This window comes from Symsagittifera roscoffensis, chromosome 2, assembly GCF_963678635.1.
Source record: "Symsagittifera roscoffensis chromosome 2, txSymRosc1.1, whole genome shotgun sequence".
Classification (NCBI taxonomy): Eukaryota; Metazoa; Xenacoelomorpha; order Acoela; family Convolutidae; genus Symsagittifera; species Symsagittifera roscoffensis.
In genome coordinates, this window is record NC_087063.1 from 2229405 (window position 1) to 2248932 (window position 19528).

The window sequence follows — 19528 nt, forward strand, 5'->3', positions numbered from 1 at the left end:
ATCAGAAAAATCTTTATAAAACTGAAAATAAAAAGTTACAAAGATAACCGGTTGCTGCGCAAGTAGCACAGAATGTTCCGACCAAATTAACATAAAACTACAAAAGAATCCTTTTTTTTTCAAAATCAAGTCGTTCTTTATAAGCAATTTGATGAGAAAACTTCAAAAACGCAAAGAGATTCAGAGAATACAAGATAAAAATTGAAATAAAAATCACAGAAACTAAAAAAAAATTAGGGTAAATTTTGCCTGTGAAGCGATGAATAATTTTTGTTATAGAAAAATGATTTTTTCTTAGGATAAAGTTTCCAGATATGGAATGTCACTCGATCACTTTGATTGCTCGAAACTACATTGAAACTCAAAAACTTAAAAAATGGTTTCTCTCAACATTGGCAAAAATTGTTGAAAGTTTTTTAGAGTCGTTCGAATCATGGCTGAAAGTGCACCAAATATTATCTTATGTTTTTTATATACCATCTAAATACTGCCTACAGTTGTAAACTATTAACGAAAATCAATTTAGGCTGACAAAAATTTGTAATTTGTTCATCAGCTTCTAAAAATGAACCTATATGAGAATTTTTCTTCCTGAGCTCATAATAAAACGAAGCACACTTTCATACCTAGTCCAATTTGAAACTCAAAGTTTTGAATTTCAAACTTTTTTTCACTTATTGCTTTCAGTCAACCCCGTTAAATATTTATTTGCTGAATTAAAGCCGTTAAAGATTAGAACGGGCTGTGAAAAGTAAATGATGGTTTGATGCTTTTTGTATGTTGACTGGAAAACTTGTGAATCAATTCCGATTGAAGAGAACTTTTAAGACTTTCATTATCATCTTTTCATCAGTTTATGTAACATAAACTACTCAAAACAAATTAAAATGCAGTCGGAACATTCATGATTTTGCCCTAATACTAGCAGTCTTATTTATTTCTTAAAGTTTTTCTTAATATAATTTTCAAAATTTTCCAAAATCGTTCACCGGATTGCTTAAGTTCAAACTAATTCTCCCCTCAATTTTTAGCAGCTTATGATGTTTTGGTTGAAGTCCAGATAAAAAAGCAAACAAGACTGCTCGTATCAGCTTGAAGCCTTTAATGTTCCGACTGCCTTTTAAGATCTATGGAGCAGTAATAACCTGAAAAAAAATGTATGAAAACAATGAAATTTTTTTATAATTTGGGATTTTTGTGACAATCATCCCCCACACGCATTATAAAATACAAAATGATAAATTTTGCTCCTAGTAACAAATCATTTATGGCAATAAGCTTCTTTCAACCAAATAATGGGTTTCTAAGACCGATTAAAAGTTAATTTCTCCAAATTGGGCAGAATGGCAATTTTTAAACCCGTATAACCTTGCTAAAAATAATCACAGGTGAAATATCTTTTCATTTTTAAGCTCAATACAACAATACCTTTTGAATGATATAAAAGAACTTGTCAAAAATGGCTAGTTAAAACGTCGAATTTTGTCTGAAGAAAAAAATACCCCAAATTAATCCGTTACTTTCGCTACGAAAGTCGGAACAAAAAACTAACCCGAGCGAAAACATTCCGTTACGTTTTCGTTACGAAAGTCAGGACAATAAACCAATAAGTAATTTGACTTTGAGAGTATGATCTTCGACAATATTTTAAATCATACTCGTTGCCTGTTAAGTTTAACGTTTATAAACTATACTAACATCAGCCAAGGCCGTCTCGTATGTTGGATCGTAAGGAGGAATACTTTCACTTGCAAATTCGCAATAATATTTAGAAGAGTCATTGTAGTCAATACTGCAGAAACTGATGGTGGAATTCTGAAGAGAGCCATGTGAACTTGTGACTCGAATCTGTACGATTACTTCTATTTCGTCGTCCACTCTGCTTTCGTTTTTGAAGGAACCTTGAATGTGTAACAACCAAAAATATATTATCAGCTCACTATCAATAAATGCAAAAAAAATGATTAGGAGAAAATAAATTTAGAGAAAAGCACGTAAATTGGTCTCAGTGAATCGGATCTAGGATTTTCTCGAGGAGAAGCGGATTTTCAAAAGTTTGTCGAAAATGTAGTCGACTTTTTTTTAGGTTGAAGAAATTGATTTTCGGAGCACTCCCAGAAAATTATAAAAACCTATTTTGATTAAAAGATTTGCGCCGTAGGCAAATTAAAAAAAACAACAGGTCGTAAAAGCCGTTTTCGGGTATTTTTTGGAAAGCTTTGCTTCGAAATTAATTTATATTGGCGCGGAAGGCGCCGTTACAAAAAAATTAGGGTTGGTCATCCTAAAATGGATCTAAAAAATTAATACCAGTGGGGGGACCTTTTGGTTGATAAATGGGTCAAATCCCTGAGGGGGCGTCGGCCACAATCCTAAATCCGCCCCTGTGCATAAATTTAGTTTTCGAGTTTGAAACTCAGAGAAAATCTGCCAAGCAAAAGAAAAATTCTTTAATCTACTTAAGATTCTTTTCAAAACTTTTTAAGCCATATAACTGTCTTTAATTTTTACACTCGGGGCGGATTAGGATTTTGTCGAGGGTGGGCGGATTTTCCAAAAAAAGTTTCGAAAACTTTGTCGATCTTTTTCTTAGGTCGACCAAATTGAGTGTCCGAGCTCTCCCAAAGATCTAAAAAGACCCTGCTTTGGTGAAAACTTTGAAAAAAAAACAGGCTAATAAAAGCGTTTTCAGGCATTTTCTGCAAAATTTTGACCAAAAAATTGGGATTTTTAGGCGCGCGCTCCACCTCAAAAAAATTATATATTGACGCCCAAGGCGCCTTTAGAAAATTTTTAGGGCCACCAAAAACGGATATTTTAAAAAAGTACAACGGGGGTCCCTTTGGGTCGGCAGGAGGTCGAATCCCTGAAGATGAAAGACTAAACCCCCCCCCCCCTCGCTCCCCTCCCTTAAATCCGTAAAACCACTCGTTACACTAATATATTGAAGCTCTTGTGAGGTGGGGAAAAAAAGAGCCAAAACCGCCCCTGTATACACAAAAATTACCAACCCACTCAAACTTTTCTTCAAATTGTTTGGTCCTGAAATTAATTCCGTAATCGAGTTTCGGCAATTACATATTTACATATTTTGCATCTAATTTAAAGTAATAATCCAACAGTAAAATGAAAACATATCAACTTACCGAGATTTGCAGCAGCCCATGCATACTTCAAATGCTGAAAAACAATATTCTTGTAAAACAATATTCTGGTAACTTTTCTAATGAAATATGAGTATATGCTTTAAAACTGAACGGGCTTGTATTAACAATGGTTTCTGAGCAAAACTTATCTATTTTGAAGATAATAAGACAAAAAAAATAAAAACTTGCGACATTTAATCCTTCTGATACAAATATTTATAAAATTTAGATACATACGTCAACTATGAACTGGCTAGGATCAATGCTCTTCAGAAAAATGTTTCGTCCAGGATTTATTTCGACACTCTCAATCTGAAGATAAGATGGACTATCAGGGACACACAGAACCAGCAGCAGTCGGTTAAACTGTTCGTAATGACCCAAATACAAGGTCACTCTCCAAGCCAAGACTTGGTCTAGGCGGTTCCAGGGATTTGCAGTTGATTCTGACTCCAGAAGCGGGTAGGGAAAATCCGATTTGAGTTTATAATCTTCTTTTTGTTCCCACTAAAGACAAAACAGGTGTTAAGATATATTTCGACTTCTTTTATAACTTTCTAGTAGATTCCCTGGCAGTCTGATTTTGTAATGATCATTTTAGTGCATTTCAGTGAGTTAGAAATACTAGATTAGCTACAAGGTTTTCTACTTTAGCGTGACTGCACCTCTGTACGGGGGCGGATCTAGGATTTTCTCAAGGGGGGGATTTTCAAAAAACTTTAGAAAAATTTGTCGACCTTTTTTTGTAAAAAAAAATTGCAAAAAGCAGGCCAATATTAGCGTTTTTAGGCACTTTTTGGAAAATTTTTAACAAAAAATAGCGTTTTTTCGGTGCGTGCTTCGCTCTAAAAGTTGGTATATTTTGGCGCCTTAAGAAAATTTTTAGGGTCCGTCCGCCAAAAACGGATGTCTCAAAATGCTACAAAGGGGGGACCCGTTGGGTCGGCAGGGGGTCTAATCCGCCCCTGTATCTGTAAATATTGAGCCTTGACAAAAAATGCAGATGTTATGACATCCATTTAACATCCTTCGGCACCAATATATACCACGTTTTGAAAGGGAGCGCGCGCCGAAAAAACTCGATTTTGGTCAAATTTTTGCAAAAAAGCCCAAAAACGGCATTTTTAGCCTTTTTTAAAAATTTTTTGTTAAAATACGGTTTTAATAGTGATTTGAATGTGCTTGAAAAATCAATTTGGTCGACTTAAAATGAAGGTCAACAAAAGTTTCCGAAAAAACATAGATCCATCCTGAGTGAAACGTACTGATGTTAATGTCTCTTGGCACACATGTTCGTGCTCATCACATTTCTACAACCGAGTCACATCTGACCAAAAATGTAGCACTAATGGGAAGGGGTGAAATAATTTCAGTTCTGGACAGATCTGCTATTGAAAAAGACCAGGTCTTCTGAGAACGTGAGATCTGACCAACACGTGATCATATCTGGCTAACACATTGTTTCACTTTCGCTCTCAGATACATTCTATGAAAATGGCCACGTGCAATACCAAAACAATTACATCTTGTAATAAAATATGCAGACATGAGCAGAATAGTTAGTTTGTTATCTATTTATAGATGGAATAGAATTCCTCCAAGGCACTTAATTTTTGTTCCGACTTTCGATACGAAAGTAACGGAATATTTGTGCTCGAGGTGGGTTTTTTCTTTTCTTCAGACAAATTTCGACTTTTTAACTTGCCATTTTTGACAGAATTTTTTTTATCATTCGAAAGGCATTGTTTTTCTGAGCTCAAATTTGAAAAGATATTTCACCTGTGATCATTTTTCCTAAAGTTAAGGTGGTTTAAAGATTGTCATTTTGACCAATTTGGGACAATTAACGCGCGATATAATTCGCGCTATTAACGCGTAAGCGGAGAGTTAATCCGTCTTAGAAATCGTTCCAAATTGGTTAAAAGAAGCTTATTTGCCAAAATTGGTTTATTATAAGGAGCCAAATCTATCCTTTTGTACTTAATATGGCGTGTGGGGGATGATTTCATAAAAAAAATTTCAAATTTTGGAAAAAAAAATTTCATTTTGTTTTATTTCAATGAATTTTTTAATGTTATTACTGCTTAAAAGGCAGTCGGAACATTCAGGGCTTCGCCTTGATACGAGCAGTCTTGTTGTTCCGACTTTTGATACGAAAGTAACAGAATATTTATGCTCGGGTGGGTTTTTTCTTTTCTTCAGACAAATTTCGACTTTTTAACTAGCCATTTTGACGGAATTTTTTAAATATAATTCGAAAGGTATTGTTGTCTTGAGCTCAAGTTTGAAAAAACATTTCACCTGTGATCACTTTTTGTAAAGTTATGAGGGTTTAAAGATTGCCATTTTTTGTCAATTTGGGACAATTAACGCGCGATATATTTCGCGCTATTAACGCGTAAGCGGAGAGTTAATCCGTCTTAGAAATCGTTCCAAATTGATTGAAAGAAGCTTATTTGCCATAATTGGTTTGTTACAAAGAGCGAAAACTATCCTTTTGTACTTTATATGGCGTGTGGGGGATGATTTTCATAAAAAAATTTCAAATTTTAGAGAAAAAAAATTTCATTTTGTTTTATTTCATTAATTTTTCAATGTTATTACTGCTCCATAAACCTCAAAAGGCAGTCGGAACATTCAGGGCTTTGCCCTGATACGAGCAGTCTTGTTCTCTTTCAATTTCAATTCATCGATAACTTATAGCAGTGTTACTGAATTTTTCTTGTTCAAATTTCAATTAGTCCATAGTTTCTCTTCTTCTCTTTTATATCATTCAATCGTTTCTTTCCTTTTTCCCAAAAAAACATGCTAAATTTTTCAAAAACATGATTGGAATGGTTACTAAAGAACCATAGTTTCACTATATACAGATCGTTCAAAAAAACCTCACAAAATAACCAGATTTTTTTTCAGATTTACTGATTTAAGTTTAAATAATCAAGTTTACACTAGCCATGTCATCGCAAAACAGCAACTGTTTGTCAACACAACGAAAAACGTAAAAAAATGAGAATTCTTTCGATTATTTGCTGGAAATACTGCGTTCAAACTGAAAGGTGTATTTCTGAGAAATTGCAAGCTTAGCTCAGAGATATTTTATCTGATCCAGGTCTGAAGCAGTTATGTTCACCCTTAAAATAGATATGGCACAGTTGAAACACGGATCTGGAAAAAAATTGGCTGAAGCTGTTTATGTATGAATTCACCAAAGATCTGCAGCATGAACTCAATCTTTTTAGTCGATAAATCGTTTTAGGAATTGGGAAATTGGAATCTGGTAAACTAATTCCTGCAGTCACGGGTTGACCTCCATAGAACGAAATTGCTAAGCACACAATTTCATAAACTAAGTCTATGAAAAAATATTAATCATACAAACTTCATACTTTTTGCTGAAAGTTGTCATCCAATTTTTCAAGGACTTTTCTCTTGTTTTGGCATAAAATTCGGTGTATCGTACTAAAAAAACTGTCATTTTTTTTATTTCGGTAACAAACGTTTTTTCAAGTAATTTTGAAATTGGCCAACTTTTTTTGTTAACCGCAAATCGAACGTTTTACCCAAGCAAACATTTTCTCCAAATTTTTTTTGCATGCAAAACTTATTTTTTTTGTAAATGTTTCCCCCTTTCTTTCAATAAGTTTTTTCACAAACGCTAAAAACTCCCGTATTTTATGGAACTTTTTTTATATCTTAAATAATGTCTGAAAATTTAAAAATTTGAGTTTCAAAAATAACCTTCGTTGAACATTTTTAACAAAATATAAAATTAGCTATTTTTGTAATAACAATTGTGTAAAACAGCTCTTAGGCATTTCAAGGTCTTTTCTATGCATTGTAAATGCAAGAACCTCTATCCTTCGGTGGCTCTACCTCCGAGTAAACCAGGGTCTTTTTCACTTGCGTTCGGTTACAAAAACAACGCAAAACTTTTCAGAAAACAAATTTAGAAAAAAATCAAATTTTTTAGGTTTTTGGAAAATTATTCGGTATATGAAAAAGGCTTATCACGGTGAGTTCATGAAATTTTCAGTATGTATAGAATTGTATGGATTTATTTAGAAAGAAATTTTTCATATATGGAAATTGTATGAGTAGAAGTTTTGGTCAACCCGGGGTAGCGTGAGTGGAACTTTTTGGCAGATGATGGCCAGCCATTTTGTTTTTCCGAGCTCTGTTTTTCCACTTCCGAGCTCTGTTTTTGGCCATTTACATATTGGCGCCAAATTCGGATGAATATTAGCGTTAGGGTTGATCTTCGGAAATGGAACATTGAAAATATTATCACAAAGGAATACTGGGAACAAATTGGCAACCAGAAATGAGGGAAGCTGGTTGGGAGGTGAGCGTCTTTTACGCTCGCCAATCTATCCGGGCTGGCCGAAAGTCGCCATCTTAGAATTTTTCTTAAGGTTTTAAAAATTTTCTAGGAATTTCGTTTACAAAAGTTTTATTTTTCCCAGAAAAATTTCCCTAATGTTTTTTAAAGTAAGGAAAATCAAACAAATTTTTGCATAGTACTTTGCCATCGCAGAGAAAAGAACGAGACCGCTATTAACAAGACCTGAAAAAAATGGTTTGATTTTTTTTTTTGTATGAAAGAGTGTTTGTTACCTGAGAGTAGAGTTTTTCTTTAGAGAAAAATTTGTTTAGTTTTGTGGTCCAAAAATTCTCGACACTAAATGAGTTGATTAAAATCAGTTTTTTTGAAATTTAGCTGGCCCCAAATTACACTGTACAATTTTAAATAACATTTTTTTTCTATATTTTAAATATTTTAAAATATAAGTTCTGAAATGAAATTTCTACATACTTTTTTCATCGAACTTTTTTAATCAGTTTTTTTTGCCATGAGATTTCAAGTACATTAGATGAAGGCAGCAGTTCTCGATATTCAAAATTAATCTGTTCTCTGCTAGATATCTGCTACTGTCCAAATTCTTGGTTATTTTGAAATCAGCTTCCTCGACAATTTTTTTGTAGCTTTAGTTTTTTTGAATTTTTTCCATCTTGTGTAAGAAACCATTACTCATCCCCTCATAGCAATTTCATCTTTTCTTAGTATCATACGTCTAAATTCGTTATTTTTGCAAGATTCTGATAATTTATGTGACAATGGGGTTTATTTCTTTAAAACTACATATCTAAGAATCTAAAAAGAAAAATGTGTAAGTCCTTTCACTCACCAAATCGGGATCGAATTGTGGATATGTGAGGGAAGATGTGTTGACGTCATAATAGAGGAACATCTCGACTGTCCTGTACCACAGAAGCTGCACTCCGTCAGCCAAGTTAACCGTGACCTCGTGAGACCAACTGGAATCCAGGGCAGGGGGGTCATCAAACAGGAAATACTCCACTGAACCGAAAAAAAAAATGCCATGACGTATGAATATGTAGGGCGAAAGCAAGGATTTGGTTAAGTATCCACCCCTTATTTAGTACATTGCGACTAATACCTATTTAGTACATTGTGACAAACACTCTTCCCCCTTATTGAGGAAGATTTGAACAGTTAGGCACATGCAAAAGGGGGCAATATGTAACAAGATCCGAAAGCAGTACTTCCGACTCTCAATCATGAACTAAATGATTCAAGGACTAACCTGATAAATATGCAATGCGATTTATTTAATATGGGGCGTTTAATAAGCAACACTGTCGCCGGAAAGATTGTCACACATTAAAACTCTAAGAATTTTTTTTGTAATAGAACAAACGTGTCATCATTTTTTTTTCAAACGAAAGTGGTGCCCCGAAATTGCCAATTATAGTAAAATTCCTACCCGTGAACATAATCTGTCTGTCTCTGACGTCATCACTGCTCACGCGTATGTACTCCATATGACCCAAATTAAGAGACACCGACACTGAGCCAATGTCGTAGTGGGGGTTCGACACCAGAACCCGACTCTCGTACTCCAGCCACGAGTCGATCTTGTCTCGCAGTCCGAGGAAGTTGTCGCCCACGTGGGTGAGTCGCACCCGCTCGATTGAAAGACGAGAGGGAAAGTTGTCGCCCAGTTGTATTAAATCCGCATTGATCTACGAGAATCATTTCGATGAAGTAACACTTTTCTAGGAGTAAAACTTCTTGAGTTCTCATGTTTTTAAGGTTCTCAGTTTTTTAAGGTTCTCTTAGTTCTCAGGAAGAGGAAAACGAATGAGAGTCTTTCTTTGAAATCTTTCAATTTCTCATGTAATTTTTTAAATGAGAATGTCCAAGAGTGTAGTGCAGTCGCCCAAAATTTACCCACAGTAAAATTTACCCAAAGTAAAATTTACCCAAAGTAATTTACCCAAGTAATATTTTGGCAAAACTGAAAATTTAACAGTTTAAAGAACATAAGGCTGTAAACCTGTAAACTGAAACAAAAATTGCGCTGCGACGGATTTTGGGGCAAAAATAATTCGTAAAGACAAAATAAATCAAATTACTTGATTTACTTGAAAAGGAACAAGAACACTAACTTAAGTATTAAAAAAAACTTTACTAAATGGAACGAAGTCGGCAGATAAACAGTAGACATTCTCACCGAAAAATTATCGGCTCTAAACCGAGCGCAGTCGGCGGATTGAGTGAGGACAAAGTGAAGGGCTGTGGTGCTTCCCGCGTATAGTACAACACTCGGGTTTTCCTGGTCTGCGATGCCCGCGATCACCACATCATCCGCCGACAAGTCTGGACAGGTCTGGAAAAAATTAATCCTTCGTTAAGTTTTTTCAACTTCTCTTCTATATCGCGTTTGACACTTTTGAGGCTGGGAGGAAGCGTATGAAAGATTCGAGCGAAAAGGAGGCGGGGGAGTTGAGGGGGGGACGAACCCATTTAGGAAATCTACACCGTGTCAAAACGCAAAAGTCCCCCTTTGCTTTTTTGGCATCCATATTCGGCAGACTTTTTTTATAGGAGCTGGTGCAAGAGAGCTCCGATTCGCCAAGTTATAGAAAACAAAAATCAAAGAACTCCCTAATAAACTTTTTTTTTTAAATAAATCAATTTTTGTATATAAATCCTTTGTATAAGAGTTCAAATTCAAGTCAGCTATAAATCGGACGCATTCGGGGTCTCAAATCTGTCAGACCCTGAATAGTGCAACCTCATTTAGCAATCTAGACGATAAACAAGTGCTTTCCGTGAACTCTCATTTATTTCATTTTTTTCTTTTTTACACATCGCATCAAGCAGATGACAAACAAGCTCACGACATTTCATAAATTCATCCAGAAAATATATTTGCTACTCCTAAAGCAAATGGGGGGTTGGGGCTTTAGTAGGAAAGATCCATATTATCTTATATTAATGACACTTGCATCTTGCTGGGGTTGTTCGGCCGCATTGAAACTCCTGTGACACTGTGACCTCAGTTGACCTCCAGGCAACACCAGAAACACCTCAGAGGAGATCACCTGGAAAATCAAAACTACTTTTTATTTCAATTTTCAGTCTTGCTCATTACTCATTACTTATAATCTAGTAAAGAACATTATAAAATATCTGCTAAAAAAGGCCGGTTATTCTAATCTTTACCCCACCAGGAATTTCTTAAGTTTAAAAGTTTTGTGCCCATTGTATGATTAGCACGAAATTTGGTTCCTAATGTGGCTCTTTTTGCCTTTTACCCGAATGGCAAAAATTGTGTTTTCACATCACTTATGCATGCGATTATAGCTAAACGAGATTATTCATGCGATGGTCAAAAAAATCAAAAGTGAACGTGGTATATGCATGAAATCTTACAGACTTTTTCGAAGAACCAAGTAAACCAAGTAATGTAGTAGAACCAAATAAACTTTAAATAACCCAAAACCTATGAAAAAACTAATTGATAGCGAAGTAAGAATAACAACCAGAACAAGGAAAAAATTAGATCAATAATTTGTGTGCGTATATTTTTCTAAGAAATGTAAAAAATGGTTTAAAAGAAAGCTAAATACTCGTGAATGATGTGAAAAAATTACCATATTAGGACAATCTCCAGCTGAGAACCCGAACGTGCCTATGAAGTCAGTGGTGAACTGAAAGTGTTCTTCTTCGTTGAAATAAGAGGCATGTCTGCTATTGACCAAGAACTTGTCAAACTCAGCTGTCATCGTTCCGTCAGATTCGTCCCAGAAGGCAATATTTCCGCTAAACTCCACGTTTCTAGAAGAAAAAGTATTATATTCTTACTACGCCCTGATTGATAAACTTCAGCCTAAAAAATGAAGTTTGGATTTTTTAAAAAATGGAACATGAGCGAAAAAGTTGGACGGCTGCTTTGCAATTAGCGATTCATAGAACAATTATTATTCTGTTGCTATTGCTAAATTCTTCAAATCCATGATGATGAAAAATAAAAGTTTAACAACACTGCTCGTATCAAGGCGAGGCCCTGAATGTTCCGACTGCCTCTTAAGGTCTATGGAGCAGTAATAACATGGAAAAACTAAGTTTAAAAAATAATTAACAAAAATTGTCCTAAAATTTGAAATTTTTTATGAAAATCATCCCCCACACGCCATTTAAAGTACAAAAGGATAGATTTCGCTCCTTGTAACGAATCAATTATGGCAAATAAGATTTTTTCAACCAATTTGGAACAATTTCTAAGACGGATTAACTCTCCGCTCACGTGTTAATAGCGCGAAATATATCGCGCGTTAATTGTCCCAAATTGGCCAAAATGGCTATCTTTCAACCCCCGTAACTTTACGAAAAACGATCACAGGTGAAATATCTTTTCAAATTTGAGCTCAGGAAAACAATACCTTTCGAATGATATTAAAAAAATTCCGTCAAAAATGGCTAGTTAAAAAGTCGAAACTTGTCTGAAGAAAAAAAACACACCCCGAGCACAAATATTCCGTTACTTTCGTATCGAAAGTCGGAACAACAAGACTGCTCGTATCAGGGCGAAGCCCTGGATGTTCCGACTGCCTTTTAAGGTTTATAGAGCAGCATAGCATTAAAAAATAAATGAAATAAAACGAAATGAAAATTTTTTTTCTTCTAAAATTTGAAATTTTTTAATAAAAATCATCCGCCCCCACGCGCCATATAAAGTACAAAAGGATATATTTTGCTCCTTGTAACATATTTGTCTGAAGAAAAAATCCCACCCCGAGCACAAATATTCCGTTACTTTCGTATCGAAAGTCGGAACAATAAATCTGATGCTGGAAGCAGTTTAACTCTGAAAGGCTGTAAGTTTCAAAAGAATACTAAAAATATCCGTCCTGAGACGTAATCCTTGTTCAATTTTAATTTAGAAATTGCTGTTCTTCTATCAGGAAGCCAAGTTTTTAAGGATCTAGATATTGAACCAAATTTGTGTTAGAAAGTTCTGATGGTCGGTCGGCTTAAAATTTCAAAATGTATGTCCTTAAATAGTATCAGGTTGTCGGCTCTTTAATGGTAGAAGTGAAGCGCCCGGCTCACCCCCTCCCACTAAATCCTCCACTGTATCAATCTGTAAGCCATTTCTAACGTGCGTCCAATATCAATACAAATCCAAAAATTAGACGAGTAAAAGAGCGTCATTTTTTAAGAATAAAAAACCGAAAAAACAAACCGTTCAGTCATGACCATACGTGGTTTCACGTGATCAAACTTCTCCTGGCAACCATCCAGTTTGAGTGACTGTCGTACCACATAGTTGTTGGACTTCGTGTAAGGGGAGGGGGAGAAAGTACTTCTGATTGAGAACTCCCTTCCAGGGGACATCTCAGTGAACATGAAATCGATTTGGCAGTTGACCTGAAAGTAAAAGCCAGACATCCACAATAATAGCCCATATAAGAAACCCAGAAAACTCATTTTTTGGCGTGTGCAAAAAAAAATTATATAAAAATGAAGACAAAATTAACAAAAAAAAACAAAAAAAAAGAAACACGCGAAGCCTAAATTCCTTCGTGTGCAGTAGTCGGAACCAAGTGCGGATCCCCAGTCCGCCAACTTTTCAAAATAATTGAAAAAAGTTTCCCTCAGTGAGGTTAAATGGATAAAAGTTGATCATAATCAATTTTCGTGGCAAAAAAAAACATTGGCATTTTTATCGATTGTAATTACACTTTGGGACCGCACAACGATTATAATCCATTATAATCCATTATTTTTAGAGAAAAAAAAAATCCATTGAAAATCCATTATAATGGATTATAATGGATTTTATCTCTACAATTTTTTTGAAAACTTTGCTAGAAATTTGCAGTTTTTTCTGCATAACTCACAGCCTACTCGGTTTCTAAAGCTACTCACATTTAGCCAAATTTTGCAAAATCATATTTTTGCACCTACCCTCACCACATACGCCCCTCCCCCACACCTACTTGACACGCCCCTTAAGTTTTTTGGGGGTCGTAAAGGTCTCTAGGGTGTGTGTGTCTGGGGGGGGGGGTTGTTAAAGTGTGTGTGTGTGCAATTTAGGGGGGTAGGGGGGTACGCGTAGCTTTTTTTCACGTTTTTATACGGTAAATTTAACTAAGGGGTAAGTGTGGGCAGAGGGGTTGGTAAGGTAAAAATGTAAAAATGGTAAGAGTTAGCGTGATGTATTTAGGAGGAGGGGTAGACGAAGAGAAAAAGACAAGTAGAAAACAAAACAACTCTTTGCTGTAGACAAATTTAAACCACATTTTAGCAATTGCAACGTTCAAGTTTTGAAACTTTGATGATTTCAAGGTTTTGGAAAATTCAGGCTCTTACTCATAAAAAGTTATTATAACCCATTATCATCTATTATCATCTATTATAATCCATTTTAATCCTTTATAATCCGTATAAGTCAGAATAAGAATTCGCGTTTTTTTCTGGCAGAGGAAAAGGAAACAAAAAAGATTTTTAAAAAATCAAAAACGAAATAGGAAAAAGATATTGCAATAACCGAGTTTAGTTCACCGCCAGGAACTTCTTCGAAGGTCAGAGTTTCTGGATCGATTCCGGCAGATGGAGTACTCCCTCCAGAAGCATCTACCCGTGCAGACAGTTCGAAGGAGCCAGAAGCCTCCTCACTAGCACAGATTACAACTTCCATCACTACTTCATCATAGTCGCCTGCAGTACGAGCAAACATTAGTTTTTTTTTCAATTTTATCCTACAACTGTGCGAATAAATTGGTTCAACTTGAGAACGAAACAAGATCATGTAACACTGATGAAAATTTTTTTTGCTCAAAGTTTTTTGCCCTGAATCCAAAAAAATAATAAGTAAAACATAATGGCATTTCAGCAAAACAACAGAAAGTGCTTTTTTGAGTGACAAATATACTTAAACACCTGTACTTAGAGATCCAAGTCATTCTTTTTTAAATATTTAATTTTGAAAGTACCTTGCAAAAGCAAAGTTCGAAGAAAAAGACACGTTTAATTGAATCGAACGAGTAGCTGTTGTTTTCGCTCAAATTCCACAGTCAGCCGATTTGACCGTGTTGTTCTCAGACAACACCTCAATCAGACAAGAGTAAATTTTTGGAACAAATTATGGGCCTGTGTCAAGTCTGAGAGAACGTCATTACACCAAATAGTCCGTTTTCAAACATCTCCGAAAAAATAAATCCAAAATTTATTTTAAAAAATATAAACATACTTGCTGAATTCTTCTTGGTCAAGACACCAAAATCGACCTCAAATTTTGTCTTGCATTTTGTAGTATTGTAGGGTGGGTAGAATTTGGAAGTATAAAGCGGGAACCCGTCATCCCCACAGCCGATGAAGGCGACGTCCATGTGAACGGGTCTGAACTGACAGATGCAGAAATTGTTCCCATCGGGGTTCAAAATTTCGACTTCCGGTCGGAACCCAACCGAGTTGAAGGGATCTCTGATTGTCAAGTATGTTGATTGGGAACCACCCCTGACATAAGTTGGGAATGTGAAGCTCTTTTCAAAAGAGAGTTGTCGAGTTGTTGCGCCAATGTTTTCCTGAAAAAAACTCAAATTATTCAAAATAACTCAAAAATAACGTATCTATAAGCTCAGATAGATAGATTTGCATGAAAACAAAAATTAAGCTTCCTGGCATCATGCTTGGGTTGACACGAGAAAAAAAAAAACATTTTATTCTTTCAACATTAATTATTTTGAGCTGGGCAAGCAGGGAAAAAAAACGATTTTATAATCTACTTTATCAGAAACCTCTAGAAATGCACCTGATGTTATAATAATTAAAGCAAACTAAGTTTTTTTTTGTCGATGAATAGTTCATTTCGTTTTCAATACTGAGTTATTCTCTCTTCGAAGCCAGGTCAGGATCGATAAAATGTACGCAAAAAAACTCAGATTGGGTTGATTTTTTTGGTGCACAAAATTATTTTTTAAATTAAGCCAGAAGAACTCAAAATTTTCAAAAATTTATTGCGCTGGTAGCAATGCTTAAAAAAATCTTAAAAAAATTAACTTTAAGCTCAATTTTTGACCAATATCTAAATGTGATCAAATTCAGATTTTTATATTGTGAGATGTACAGCTGCGGAAAAGTAGCGCAGCAAAAACAGTTCGAATTCCAAAAGGCGATCTATGAATCATCTGATTGAACAAACCGGCTTGGGTCCCAGTACGAATCGAATGTCGCTGACCCAGATGTTCTGTGATTGGTTGAATTCCACGCCGACTCCCATCCAATAGGCTTCGTTTTCCACGTATTGGGAGTTGTCAGCAACGATCATCTCAAAGTTGAAAACAATCTTCTGACCTTGCGTTGCGCTCACAGAACTTCCAAAGTCAAATACGTATGAGTCAAACTAAAAAAGATCCGAAAACGTTTTTTCAAGAGACAATCAAGCATTTTAACTATTATTTATTGTCAAAAACAAATTTGTCGTGAGGCTCATAGCTTCTCAGACCTCAGGACAGGAGAAGATCTTGTCAATAAGATTTTCTTTCAGTTAATTTTTTTTGCAAATTTTTTGGCATAGGATCGTGGTTTCAACTTTAGAAAACAAAAGAAATCAGCTTTATAGCTTAGCGTATCGAGGACCACCCCCTAAAATAATAGGAATGAACTATAGGGCAGTGGGTTCTTTTTTCAACCTTTTTTGACTACATCGCACTGAATGCTAGTAGGGTTCAAAAGTAATGCAGTACATTAAAGTTCTTCTGTCGAGATTCACAATCTTGAGAAATACTGGTCTCAACTTTTCTGTTTTTCAGACCAAGTTTGACAAGAGTCTGAACTCCTCAATTCAGTAACCTGAGATTTTTTAGTTAGTTGCAGCTATTTATTTTTCTTATATCATTTTAAAGACCTTATCATTTACGCATTATCAAAAAAAAACACAAATTTAAACGAAGAAAAAAAGTGTTCTCCTTGTTAAAAGATAAATAGCAAATTAGTCAGCTCAGTTGAAAAGTCACAATCTTATATTTATCTTGGAAGAAAAAATCCTTGTCTTGTAACATTCTCAGAGCCTAAGTTTGTAATATGTAAAAATCTTCAAAGAGAGTTCTAAGATAGCGACTTCTGATAAACCCGCGAATATTAACGTGTTTTTTTTTAAGTTGGAAACAAATTAATTTATTAATTAGCCGACCATTTTGTCCTGGTATGTTGGGTCATAAGTAGTGCCCCATAGTCTGGGCAGGGCTGAAATGTCTGCATCAACAGTGGGTTCTCCGCAGAAAAGGAGACTGCTGAATCCGTTGTAGGAAGCCGACATCTCAACTAGCAGAACATCGTCTACGATATCATCCTCATGTGCAGTTAGTGTGAATCGGAAGGATATTTTATCGCCTATTGTTATAGTGTGATCGGTATCATCATTGAACGGTAAGAGGACTTCGAAGGAGTTCTGGTCCAAACTCCACTTGTTGTAGGTCACACCGGATCCTCCTATAATGTCAAAATACCCGGTGGCCTGGCCAACAACATCTTGAAAATGTACACCGAAATTTTGCAATTGGTATTTTTTCGGTCAAAAATGTCGAAACAAGACCGTCGATACGTGAGCATCTCGACCCGGGGGTAGTGCGAGGGGGTAGTATGAACTCATCGGTTGATTCAAAGCCACAAGTAGAGTCCATTCGTATCTTATTCTGATTGATGGGGGCAGACAGTCTTTATATATTAGGTACACTTTTAGGCCATATACTTCATTCATTCAGATATATACTTAAGCTGGGGATCTTTGAGCTGGATGCTTATTTTCATTCTCGTTAATTGCTTCTCAAAAAAAAACAGGTAAATTTCAATAGATTTGGCTCTATAATATGATTGGTATAATCGCAACCCCCACCCCGTCAAAAAGTTCCCGCGCACGCCATCGGGTATGCCGCGCGTAAAATAATTTATGCTCTAAGCGCCTACCATTCATTAATCATGCGATAAAACCTCATGAAAAGTCGAAAAATCTGTCAAGAGAAATCTGAGAAAAAGTCTTGAGAAATTAATAAGAGCAGAAAAATTTTACATTAGAAATTTTCTGGAATAGAAAAAGTTTTTTTCTACTATTAAATAATAGCAACAACACTTTTCAACGCAAGAAACCACAAACCTGTCTGCGAATTCTGTGAAATCAAAATCGAGACAACCAACAAAGTTCCTGTCTTCATTTCCATATAATCGGGTTTAATCAACAATTTTTTCTTCAATTTTCAAAACAAAGCTTTGCGATAAGCAAATCAAAGCTCATATTTGGCGAGGAAACTGGAAAATTTTGTTCTGAATATATCGCAAAAGGGAGATTTAAGTAATCAATGTCAAGTTCACCTGCTTTTGAAATTAGCCCAGCTGGTTAAATTTTTCTCTTCATGCACATTTTCCATCATGTAATTCCTTTCTGGTAAGAGCCATGCCAAAACTCTTCCATTTCTTTGAATTATTCACATCTCATTTGAAAAACAAACTGAAAAAAGTAGCCACTAGCAACAAATCGTCTTACTTGTCAAAAATCGAAAATTGAAACAAAAATTGATTAAGTGTTGGCTTCTTTTTTTTTTCACTTTTGTCCTGCCAATCCTTATAAGTGGGCCCACCTTGTCTAAATAAAACTATAGGTGATTGGTCAAAAAATATGGGTATAAGCAAAACAATCGTGCATTGCAATTTTATGAAATTCCGCAACTCATTCAATTAAGTCTGGGTTAAGTTAAGTCTAAGTTAGTAAAAAACCCAGCGGGTTTTTTATGTGGGACGTCTTTTTCCTTCAGGGATTCGACCCCCTGCCAACACTTAAGTTCCCCCATTGTATTATTTTCAGATCTCCATTTTTGGCAGACGGACCCTTCATTTGTTTTCTAAAGGCACCCTGGGCGCCAGTATATACAATACACTTAACTTACTTGAGGGGAAGCGCGCGTCAAAAAACGCAATTTTTTTGTCAAATTGTTCCTTAAAGTCCCCAATAAAACTTATTCTTATTTTTTACGCAAACATTTTTTTTTCAAAATAGGGTCTTTATAGTGCTTTGGGAGACCTCGGAAAATCAGTTTGGTCGACAAGTCAAAACAAAAACATTCCCGCATTGGAGTTCCATGAATAAAAATCGATTATAATTGAGTTTCATTGTCAGTGCTCACAAAAGTGAAAACAAATCGATTATAATCAATTAAAAATGGATTATAATATTATTTTTTTTCGGGGCAACAAAATATTGTTTTCATCCATTATAATCGATTTTTTTTCACTATTGTGGACACTGACAATGAAATTAAATTATAATCAATTTTTTTCCCTTTTAGTGAGATAAAGTATTTTAACACACATTAAAGCTTTTCCACGTTTTAAACTAAAGTTGATTACGTTGGTTACTTGTTGGTCAATTTAATTTTTTTCTGCCTAACTTTGATTTTTTTGTTACTTTTTGTGTTACTCTAAAACTGAATTTTGTTCCTTTCAACAATTCTGTTAATTTATTAGAAGTTACTATGTAAAGTGACTTTCCATTACCCCCCCCCCCCAGCGTTTGCCCATTTTTAAGAACCCCCCTCGGGGGTTCAGTGGGGTCTGGGTTCAGGTGGGGGTTGATCATTGGGTTCAGGTGGGGAAGGGGGTGGGTTCAGTGGGGGAGGGGTTCATTGGAGGGTGGGTTCAGGTGAGGAAGGGGTGGGTTCAGGTGGGAGAGGGGTGGTGGTTTCATGTGGGGGGGGGGGTGTTTAGGTGGGGGTGTTGAGTGGGGGAGGGATTAAAGGGGCAAACGTTAGGGGGATTGAAGGGGAGCAAAAGGGCAAACGTTAGGGGGGAGAACTTAACAGAATCTTTTTCCACATTGAGTTTTAGGTTTAGAAATGGGTTAGGCCGTACAATCGCTTTGCAAAGTTGCAGCATAACTCACTTGATAAATGCAGAAATTTTTGCAACATTTTCCACGACGCGCGAAACAAAAATAAAGTGGAAAAAAATCCATTTTAATGTGATTTCCTACTTATTATAAAATCCATTATAAGGGATTCCAAATGAATTATAATGCATT

At 35.6% G+C, this 19528-nt stretch overlaps 2 protein-coding genes across 2 annotated transcripts in view; one reads left to right on the top strand and one right to left on the bottom strand.

The window, feature by feature from the left end:
- Positions 1–17758, bottom strand: part of LOC134838956 (uncharacterized) — a 48213-nt gene extending 30455 nt beyond the window's left edge. Inside the window, exons 1-14 of the mRNA XM_063854328.1 lie at positions 17612–17758; positions 16652–16950; positions 15662–15862; positions 14711–15044; positions 14009–14178; positions 12701–12885; positions 11109–11292; positions 10455–10556; positions 9683–9838; positions 8933–9191; positions 8333–8505; positions 3384–3653; positions 3147–3180; positions 1699–1901 (exon numbers count right to left, since the gene is read on the bottom strand). Coding sequence (XP_063710398.1) covers positions 1699–1901; positions 3147–3180; positions 3384–3653; positions 8333–8505; positions 8933–9191; positions 9683–9838; positions 10455–10556; positions 11109–11292; positions 12701–12885; positions 14009–14178; positions 14711–15044; positions 15662–15862; positions 16652–16950; positions 17612–17675 — 2634 coding nt within the window. The 5' untranslated portion in view covers positions 17676–17758. The remainder of the gene's footprint in view (positions 1–1698; positions 1902–3146; positions 3181–3383; positions 3654–8332; positions 8506–8932; positions 9192–9682; positions 9839–10454; positions 10557–11108; positions 11293–12700; positions 12886–14008; positions 14179–14710; positions 15045–15661; positions 15863–16651; positions 16951–17611) is intronic.
- The window catches only part of LOC134840327 (C2 domain-containing protein 5-like), a 302083-nt gene that overhangs the window by 53828 nt on the left and 228727 nt on the right, over positions 1–19528 (top strand). The window lies entirely within an intron of this gene.